Source organism: Haliaeetus leucocephalus, unplaced genomic scaffold (genome assembly GCF_000737465.1).
Source record: "Haliaeetus leucocephalus isolate CR32 unplaced genomic scaffold, Haliaeetus_leucocephalus-4.0 Scaffold556, whole genome shotgun sequence".
Classification (NCBI taxonomy): domain Eukaryota; kingdom Metazoa; phylum Chordata; class Aves; order Accipitriformes; family Accipitridae; genus Haliaeetus; species Haliaeetus leucocephalus.
In genome coordinates, this window is record NW_010972992.1 from 2,619,047 (window position 1) to 2,628,906 (window position 9,860).

At 55.9% G+C, this 9,860-nt stretch overlaps 1 protein-coding gene across 1 annotated transcript; it reads left to right on the forward strand.

The window, feature by feature from the left end:
* The first annotated feature begins 8 nt into the window (after positions 1–8).
* Positions 9–7,578, forward strand: CASP9 (caspase 9, apoptosis-related cysteine peptidase). The gene is made up of 10 exons (XM_010577285.1): positions 9–96; positions 983–1,202; positions 1,738–1,818; positions 2,031–2,062; positions 3,028–3,204; positions 3,974–4,063; positions 4,806–4,953; positions 5,443–5,622; positions 5,817–5,926; positions 7,083–7,578. The coding sequence occupies exons 1-10, from the start codon at positions 79–81 to the stop codon at positions 7,173–7,175; spliced, it is 1,149 nt and encodes a 382-aa protein (XP_010575587.1). The 5' UTR covers positions 9–78; the 3' UTR covers positions 7,176–7,578.
* Positions 7,579–9,860: the final 2,282 nt, after the last annotated feature.

The following is a 9,860-nucleotide window of genomic DNA, read 5'->3' on the forward strand; positions in this document are numbered from 1 at the left end:
CGGGCGCGGCTGGTGGCGGAGCTGCGGGTGGCGCCGCTCTGGGACCCGCTGGAGGACCGCGGCCTCTTCACCCGGCCCATGGTCGAGGAGCTGCAGGTGGGCCCGGGGGAGGGCCCCGCGTCCCCTCAGGACCGGGGACGGGCCCGGGGGAGGGCCCCCTGTCCCCTCAGCCCGGCGACGGGCCTGAGGGAGGGCCCCCCGTCCCCTCAGCCCTGGTGACAGGCCGGTGCGGGCGGCCCCTCTGTCCTCTTAGGCCCAGTGACAGGCCGAGGGAGATGGCCCCCGTGTCCCCTCACCCCGGTGACGGGCCCAGGGGGCTGGAACCGTGTCCTCTCGGCCCGAGGGAGGCCCCTGTGTCCCCTCACCCCGGACACAGGCCCGTGGGGGCTGGCCCCCGTGTCTAGTCACGCCGGTGACAGGCCTAGGGGGTGGCCCTTGTGCCTCCCCACCATCGACCCTGCAGGTGTGAGATGTAAGACCCACCCCTATCTTGTCTCTTCTTGTTCTGTGCCCCAGCCGGTGCCAGGCGTAGGGGTTTCTCCTCGGGTCCCCATTCCAACCTGGTGACAGGCTTAGGGGGCTCTCGTTTCCCCTCTCTGTTACTGGTGACAGAACTTGGGGGTGTCTTACCTCGTCCTGCGCACTGGTGACAGGCAGGGGGGTGCCTGTTTGTCCCCTGGGGATGAGCTGGGGGTGCTCCCTCCTCCCTCTCCCTCCAGGCCCTATGGTGGGCTGCAGCTGCATGTCCCAGTGGAGGCAGCAGGGCTTGGTGGTTGAAGAGGGATCGGGGCTGGGGTTTGGGTGGCTGCTGGGGGTCTCTGTGGCTGCGTCTGCTAGGTCTCGGTGTCCTTCGGCCCGCATAGATGTGCTCGGTGTGGATCCCCACATTTCCCCTATCTGGGTGCCAGTCGGAGGGGCTGGCCGGGCAGTGCGCCTCGGCTTGGGGTGAAGGCATGTCGTCCTGAGCTTTCGTCCTCTGCAGAGCGCCGGCAGCCGAGGAGAGCAAGCCCGGCAGCTGGTCATCGACCTGGAGACTCGAGGGAAACGGGCTTTTCCTGTGTTCCTCTCCATCCTGCGGGACACCGGGCAGGGCGACCTCGCGGACATGCTGATTGAGGAGTGCGAATGCCCACCGGCACCGCCGCAGCTGGTAGACCTGAGGCCTGTCGAGCTGGACTTACGTGGGGAAAAGCATCGTAAAAGTAAGTATTGAGGGCGCAATTGTCTTCCGGGCAAATGGCAGCATGGGGGTGGTGGCGGCTGGGATCCGTCTCGCCACGGGTAAGAGTCTGTGACGTCCTGATTTTTGTTATCCTGGAGCATGGCTTGTGGAGGCAAGTACGCAGACTTGAGCTGTTGGGAGAACGTTGTGCTTTCCAGTAGTGGAAGCTTCTAAGCTCAGGCTACGTCCTTGTGGTGTTAGGAGCTTCCTTCTCTGTATTTTTGCCCACAACCTCTGCGGTACCTTGGTGAAAATGGATATTGCCGTGTCCTTGCCATCTTGTGCTCCACTGAATCTACCTGCGGATCCAGCTTGTGCAGTTGTAAGCAGAAACTTTGGTCTGTTGAACCCTGAAAAGGGGAAAATGGACGTGATATCATATCGCAGCCTCGCAGCTGGGTTGCTGTGAGAAGTGGCTGTTGGCTTGGGTCCTTCCAGGCACCCTGGGTTGGTTACTTGTAGCGTGAACTTGGAAGGGGGAGAAGGTGAGACCCGGCTGTCCTGTCTCATTACAGATGTGAGCTTTCCTGAACGTTTGTCCATCCCAGTCCAAGCCGAGAGTGAAAGACCTCAAATGCCTCCCACGCCAGCCCGGGGTAAGCCACGTCCCAGGCTCTTTCAGAGAGACGGCGTGCCAAACGTTTGCTTGTGGCGCGTGGCGGGGTGGGAAGGGGGAACTCGTACGTGTCGCCGATGCGTTGTGGGTGATGGGGAAGGATCAACGTGAATTCTAGGAGAAAGGTGTATAACCAACATCCTTTTGTGGAGCGCGGAGAGCTAAATACCGTGTCTCTGTTGTGTGTTGTAGGTTCAGCTGTTGACAAGAGGAACCGCGATCTGGTTGGTATTTGGTTAGGCCAAAAGCGTTCCCTGTTAAGTGAAAGCTACGTGCCTCGCAGGTGGCTACCAGAAGATAGCCCCGGGACAGCCGATTCTTGCTTTGCGTTACTGGAGCAATCGCTCCGAGGCTGCCGCTGCTGTAACGGGGCCAATCAGCTCAAAGCGGGTCAATTGTTAGTCAGCTCCTCCTTGAGATTACCGCAGCTCTAACGTAAATAACGTAATGTAGAGCTAAAGCTTGCGCTGAAATGGTTCCCAGCAGGGCAGCTGGTAATTTTGGAAGGCACCAAGCAGTGCGTCATCTGCAAAGCAGTGTTTAGACTTTGTAATCCTAGCATGAAGAGGCAGACGTCAGGAAAACAACAGTGAACACATGCAGGATGCTCTGGCTTGTTGGGAAACAGGCAGGGAAGCAGCGAGTATTGCAAATACGTCTGGAGTGGCCTTCTGACAGCCTGCAGCCTATGGGTATCTATCTTATGCGGAGCGAATAGTTTGGCTGTGTATGCGCCAGGCTTGCAGCCGTATCGGTGCAGGTGTTTGGGTAGCCCTCGTAAAACTCCGTGGTGCTGTTCATCGATGGTAAAGCTGAGTCTCTGGGAGGTTTTACCTGCCCGTTCCCTTGGCTCCTTGCGTGGGCTCTCGTGGCAAGGTTTGACGATGATGCCTAAAAAAAACTCCCAGAAACTTCACCTTGCCATCAGAGACGCTGCAGCTAAGGAAGTGGCCGGTTTTCCGCAAAGGTGGTCCCTTGTTTGGCAGGTGGTTTTGTGTTCCCTGGCTGCTGATGACAACGTGTGTGCGGAGAACTGATACTCTTATCTGTTCATAGGCCTGGAGAAATGAAAAAGCTGTGAAATGTGCTCCTTTAAGGAATCCCGTTCCTCACTGGTGTTGCGTCCTGCTGGGTTAGCCAGCAAGCACTCCGAGTAAGAGGGTGTTTAATTGCCACGTGTGCCTGCCAGGTTTATGAGCTGAAAGCGGACCCGTGCGGACACTGTCTGATCATCAACAACGTCAACTTCAGTAGAGACTCGGATCTGTCGACTCGAGACGGTTCCGATGTGGACTGCAGGAAGCTGGAGAAGCGCTTCAAGGCCTTGCGCTTCAACGTCCTGACTCGGCGGAATCTGGAAGCTAAGGTGAGGCCGGCCGTGTCCAGCTAGCGCAAGGGACGAGAGGCGAGCCCCCAGAAGCGATGGGAGCGCGTCACGGGACATACCCCTGTGTCGGCAGCATGCCGAAAGCCCCAGCCTGCGCTGCCCAAAGAAATAGTCGACCGCTCGCATCCTCTTACTTTATTGCGGTGCCATGATTGCGGAAGGAGAAAGGACCTTGCACGTTTTCACCCTTCTGCCTGAACTTTGATTCCCGGTTGTGATTTGTAGGCAAATCGGTGAGGCTGTATTTCTATGAGAGCTCTTACAGCCTCTGTGTCATGTGCAGCCAGGGGTGTGATTTGTCCGTCTATACGGTCCTCAGCCGTTATTTGAAATGGTGTGGGGAACTCAATCATCCGGAGCGGCCGCTGAAAGTAAAATGAGGTTCTTGGCTCACCCACTGGCCCCTAATCAGAAGAAGTGCATTTCAGTGGATCGGTCGCCTGGAAGCGGGTTATGTTTTATGTCGCCGTGTCGTAAAGACCGCGGCAAGGAGAGGAATCTGTGCGATTAAAGCAACCGACGTTAACAAAGGGCAGAACCACAGAAATACTCGCTCTCCGCTCCTGGCTTTTGCTGCCCATAGGTGGGGTGTGTGTTATCCCACTTGTGCTGGACAGAAAGTGGCAGAGAGATCAACTGGATTCTTCTGAGTGGCACGCCCGTGATAGACTGATAAGAGCAGGGCCCAGCCATGATCTGTGGCTGAGGTACGGTTCAAAAAACTCTTACCGTGATGTTTTCCACTTAGGCAATGGTTTCTGAGCTGCGGAAGCTGGCGCGGCAGGACCACAGGGCCTTGGACTGCTGCGTTGTGGTCATCCTTTCCCACGGTTGTCAGGTGGGTTCGTCGCATCTCTCCCTTTGTTCGTTAGGCAGGCTGCCTGCATGGGAAGGGGTCGACTCCCCGCGCTGCGGTCTTGCGCAAAGTGGGAGGGAAACAGTTTGTTGTGACTGATCCGATGGCCATTCTGCCATCTTGAGATGCCAACGTCTGCCAACGCAGACGTTGTGCTGTCCTATCTGGGTTAAAGAAAACGGGAGTTTCTCTGGCATAGTCTGATCCAGTGTCGCCTGCAGATGAGCGTTCTCCATTTTCGATGTTGGGGCGTATAATTCGGAACTGAACGATGGCCAGAGAGCAGTGGGAGGTAGCGCTAACCTGCATACTGTGGTCGTTTAGTCCTTCCCGTTCCTCCAGCTCTGGTGGGGGAGATGCCATTAGTAGTAAAGCCTATTTATTTATCGCGAGTCTGGAGCCTCAAAGGACGAGGAGAGGAGAGCAACTGTTAGGAAAATGGAGTACGTTACGTGCCCGTTGTCCCAGAGGATGAAGCACCCCTTCTCCGGAGGAGGTGGGAGAGGAGTTGGACAGTAGGAGGAGTTGAATTGCTGGGTTTTAGTGTGTTTTGAATGACCTCTGGGTGCCCTCTCGCCCTGACGTGGCGCACGCATTTGCATGGGCATGAGGAAGTGAGATTTGTTCCGGTCCCTTTAGGCTACGGAGCATCTGATGGGAAATGGGCTCCCTCAGAACTGGCCTCACCTTCCGTGTTACTAGCTCCTGGATTTTCCTCTCGCAGATGAGCCATATTCAGTTTCCCGGAGGCATTTACGGCACAGATGGAAAACCCGTTCCAGTAGAGGAGATTGTGAACTATTTCAATGGGTCCAATTGCCCGAGTTTGAGAGGAAAACCCAAACTCTTCTTCATCCAGGCCTGTGGTGGAGGTGAATCTTTGTTTTGGCTCCTGAAGTGAATTGGCTGTTGGGCGTAAGCAGGCTTCGAGATGTGGTTAGGTTTTGGCTTCTTGTTCCTTTTGGGTTCATTGCCCGTTTCTCCGGCTGTCTTCTCTCGCTCTCGGCCATGCGTTCTTACCGCTAGCACGGGCTGAGTGTAAGGGCACAGGTGCGAGCCTCTTGTAGGAGGGCGGTATCGATTTGTGCGCGCTGGCACGGTTTTACTGCACGGTAGGGAGATGTGGGATGGAACGAGGGGAGTGATCGCAGCACACGGCCAGGCAGCGCGGACCGAGGGCTTTTGTGTGAATCGCCAACGGCTTCGACTCGGCCAGCGCAGCTGAAGGGCCCAAAAGCTTGGTTTTGTTGGAGGACCCTTATTTTTTATTTTTTCCATCTTTTCTTAATGGAGGGTGTATGATTATCAGAATGTGTGGGTGAGATGAACGTCAGGGACTGTCTCGTTGCCGCTTTTTGCAGAGCAAAAAGATCGAGGCTTTGTAGTGGATTGTGATTCGCCTGGAGACCATGCTCCCGGAGGTTCTCTGGAGTCGGACGCGACTCCTTTTCGGGCTCCGTCGGGTAGCGTGGATGAGCCGGACGCCGTAGCCAGTTTGCCCACACCCAGCGACATCTTGGTCTCCTACTCGACTTTTCCAGGTGAGGTAGCCCGCACCCATCCTTCGCTGGGAACGGGGGATTTGGCAAAAAAGTGGGAGCTTTTTGGCCAAAGGTGGGGGTGGGTAGGGGCAACCAGCTCCGTTGGAGGTGGTGCCCGGGGAGCGGCGGTCACTCGGCGAGGCGAGAACGGAAGACTGGCTTTAGCAGTCAATGTTCTTGTTCTTTCTCTGAAGGTTTTGTCTCCTGGAGGGAGACGTCAAGAGGCTCGTGGTACGTGGAAACGCTGGACAGTGTGCTGGAGCGATACGCCCATTCGGAACACCTGCTCAACATGTTACTGCGGGTAGGTGTCTTTTTTCCCTGCTTTTTGTAGTCACTATGAAGGAAACGGTCAGAGCTGCAATCGGTCGGGGCATGGAGGCCTACCCTTAAAAAAGGAATGACGATAATGAGCGTTCAGTTTATGGATCAGCTGATTGGAGGTACTGTGGAGAGGTCTAATTATGAAGAAAGCGACCGGCCTTGGTCTGCCACAAATCACCTCAAGGTTTCTCTCGTGAGAAGTAATCCTGAAAATATGGGCGCTAATCTGTTCCATGGGAACTGCTAAAAAACTGCGTAGCTCGCCCCCCCCTCAAAAGTCCAGGCTGACGGGACTCGGGGCACCATTGTAAGCGTGCAGCCACACGTCTGGGCAGATCACACCCTCGGGGAAGACCCACTGGGTCTCTCGTGCCTGGAGATCTCCGTGGGCACTTTCTCTCTTGCTGGTGCTCCTGTGACGCTGTGGTAAGTCTCGAGGAGCATTTCACCCTCGTGAAAGTGATGCCGCATGCCTGTGTTGGCATGTCCTGGCAAGCAAGGAGCGCAGTGCGCAGGGAATGCAGAACCAGCGTGGCTACTACGTGTTTTTCCTTTGCGTGCCCTCTTGATTGGAGGAGGGTGCCACAGTTGCGGACGAGCATAGGGATTTCTAGACGCTTGTACTGTTCTCCGTGGGTAGGAGAAAAGTCTTGCATGGAGGCAGCAGGGGAGGGAGGACCTGCTTTTTTGTCGTTTTCCTGACATCACGGTGCTTTTCCGGCATGCGGTGGCTTGACAGCCCTTGATTTCCAGGGAGTAGTGCAAGACCCTCTCTCCGCTGCTTGGCATTCGGTGCAAGGGAAGCAGCCTCAGGGAAATGACAGGCGTGTTGGGAAGAAAATGGGCGGAAAGGGAATTTGCTTTTAAGCACCCGAAGGGAAAGAGGGAGCTGCGGCTCATGCTGAGGTGCACCTGCTGGAGGCGGTGGTGGCTGCTATGGCCGGGGTTTCTCGAAAGGCCATTTTCCCTCGAGTCCCCTTAAGTTGTGCTGGCGAAAATGTCTCATTTTAGGACACCTGCCGGCTCTCATGCCCCACAATGCTGTTCCCTGTCTTTGTCACTGTGCTTCCTGCGAGAGGTTGTGCCCTGATGCACGAGCTGGAAAAGCTCCTTGACTGCTCTCCTTCTGTTCTCAGGTGGCAGACGCCGTCTCTGCCAAGGGGCAGTACAAGCAGATGCCAGGCTGTTTCAACTTCCTCCGTAAAAAATTCTTCTTCGCCTGCAAATGACATTCGGGCTCCAAGGTCCCCACCAAGCGCGAGAGTTACTTCACTGCTGCCAGATGACATCCATGCCCGCCGTGTCTCGGCATCAGTGCTCCCAGTGGCCTTTGTCCATCTGTCTGTTGAGATGTTTGTCTTGAGAAACATAATCGGTGAATGCTTTCCTTGCTGTGCAATAGAGAGAAGTTGGAGACTGGTGCCGTGCTGATGGGAAACGTTAGGGACAGGCAAAGGAAGCCCCTTTGCCAGGGCATGTGCCAGACTAAAGCCTCCGTGCTCACTGAGAGCGCCTCTAGCTCACTGGGACGTGGCTGTGCTCAGCCTCCGAGTGGCTTTTTTCGGTGATCATGGTGTTTGTGTCCTTGGCTGCCTAGATAACTGATTGATGGAATCCAGGTCTGGTGCTTAAGTGGAATGGAATGATTTTTGCAATCGGTATTGCTCGTTTCCAATAAAATGCAATGAAAAAGGCAAAAAATCTTTTGTGTTGTGTTCCCTTGTCCATTCCATCTTGTGAATGCCGTTTCAGCATCTCCCGAAGGCTTCTCTGAAACGAGAAGAGCAAGAATAAACTTGCTTGAATGATTTTTTTTTTTTTTTTTTTAGCCTGCTGGTGTTACTGGTAGCGTTTCCGATGTGGCTGCGCCAGTGCAGCAGCTCTTGCGTCCTTTTGGATCAGATTCTAGATAGGAGTTACAGCAGGCAACCGATGAGGATTCCTTTGGATATCGGAGCTGGGTGAAAGCACTCGCCCTGAGGAGCTGCTGGAGGCAGTTGCGCTGATGGTTTTGGGTCAGAAACCCTGGATGTATGGGGGATTTTGAGGGGAAAGCATCCTTGGCAACGGAGGAGCAGCATTTGGGTACACAGGGAAGGGAAGCGTTGGTGAGCTGCTGTGCTCGCTGCGCAGAGCTGGGACAGGGCCGAGAGCCACATGAGCGGCTGCCTGGCCTGTCTTCGTCATGCAGGGCTTTTTATGCTCTCGGGAAACCGTGCGAGGGTTTTGGCGCTGCCAAGGCAGATTGTGCCATGCCCTTTCACCTCTCTGCTGCCGGGGGGGTGAGGGACGCTTGTGAGTGGGCAGGGAACCTGTGGATCTCCAGTCTGCCTTGTGGTCACTAGGAATTTCCACACTCCTTTTTTTGGGAGCATTTCTGGTGCTTTGAGGTGGTTCAGCACTGCCGGGGGAGCGATTCTCAGCCTGGGGTTTGGGTTTAACTTTTTTTGAAGAGTGCTGGGGCTTGAGAGAGGGCAAAAGGAGCTGAAAACTGGAAAGAAGTAATTAAAAGTAGGGTGAGGGTCTGTGTGTGGGGGGGAAGCTCCTTCCCCCAGAGGGTGTTAACTCTTGCCTTCAGTTGCTTCCAGTCCCTACTGATCAGGGAGCTGCATCCCACAGGGGTGCATGCCTGGCCATCCCCCACGTGTACCCAAAGCATCTGTGCTGGAAAGAAAAGCCCCTCAGTTACTCGATGAGCATGGGGGCCCTCTGGTTGTGCTTTGTCCCCATCGGCTCCAAAAGGTAAGCTGCACGAAGGGTGCCACCCCGTGCTGGGGGGGCCCATTTTGGGCAGCCGTGGCTCTTGCCCCGGCGGGACACCCCCAAATCGGGCTCCCCACTTTGCGAAAGGACCCACTGGGGCTGCCATGAGGGTCAGGGGCTGGGTGGTGTGAAGCCAGATGGGGGGACGTTGCCGGGAGATCCTAGAGCTGCGTAGCCTCGAGGCAGGTTGTGCTTTGCCCCAGAAATGGGGAACAGGGAGGAGCAGGACGTTCCCCAGCTGATGCAGGGGACTGGGACGTGCGGGGCCCCCCCGCCTGTAAAACGTGTGAGCTTGGGATCGGGGTGAAGGGATGGCTGGAAGAGAGGAGCAGTTGGCAGGGAGCAGGGCAGGGAGGGAACCACCCATCCCCAGGTGGGGGCAATTGGGTTGAGCCAATTAGGGCGGTGCTGGGGGCTGAAGTGCTAGGGCCAGGGTCAGGGTGAGCAGGGTAGGATCTGGTTTCCCCTTGGGGTTTGCAAATGCCCCTGAGTTGATGATAGTGCTGGAGCGGGAGCAGCAAATCCTTACTGGTGAAGCTGGAAGGCTTGGCTGGGAGCTGCTGATGCCCATCACCGGCACTGCTGGGGTAAGCGAAGCTCTGGTTTTAGGTACCACTTGATAGCAGCATCCTGTAGGAGATCTGTACCGTTATGAGATCCTGCAATGGAAGGAGGAGAAAGCTGGGAAGAAAAGATGCGAATTATGGGTTTTATTTAAAACCAAAAAAAGCAAGGTACTTAAACTGTTTTTTGAGATGACATGGTGGAAATGCAGCAAAGAGGAACAGAGGAACCTGGAAACAAAATGGATCCTAGGTACTGTTGGACTCCATTCTTTCCTTGTCCCCAGAGCTGGTGCTTGGCCAGCAGAGGAGCGTTCCCGAGGTCCTTTAGCCCTATCCGTCGCAGGTGGGTGAGAGTGGTACTTCATGTGTACGTCATCCCCATCCTTGTGCCCCCCCCCCGCTGTGGCACTGAGCTCTCTGCCCCCTGGCAGGAGGGCTTGTGGTGCCAGGAGCAGCCTAGGGCAGCTGCGAGTCCCTACCGGCAGGGGTCCACCTGGGGTGCCCACCCTCGGTGCCGTGGGGACCGGGGCCATGGCATTCCTTGTGATGCCGGTGGTGCCTGCTGTACCTGGGAAAGCCTGGGTG

Excerpts from the sequence above, each read along its gene's own strand:
- CASP9 (XM_010577285.1), top strand. Across the intron at positions 1,819-2,030 it reads GCCTCCCACGCCAGCCCGGG|GTTCAGCTGTTGACAAGAGG; the intron begins GTAAGCCACGTC and ends TGTGTGTTGTAG. Across the intron at positions 3,205-3,973 it reads GGCGGAATCTGGAAGCTAAG|GCAATGGTTTCTGAGCTGCG; the intron begins GTGAGGCCGGCC and ends TTTTCCACTTAG.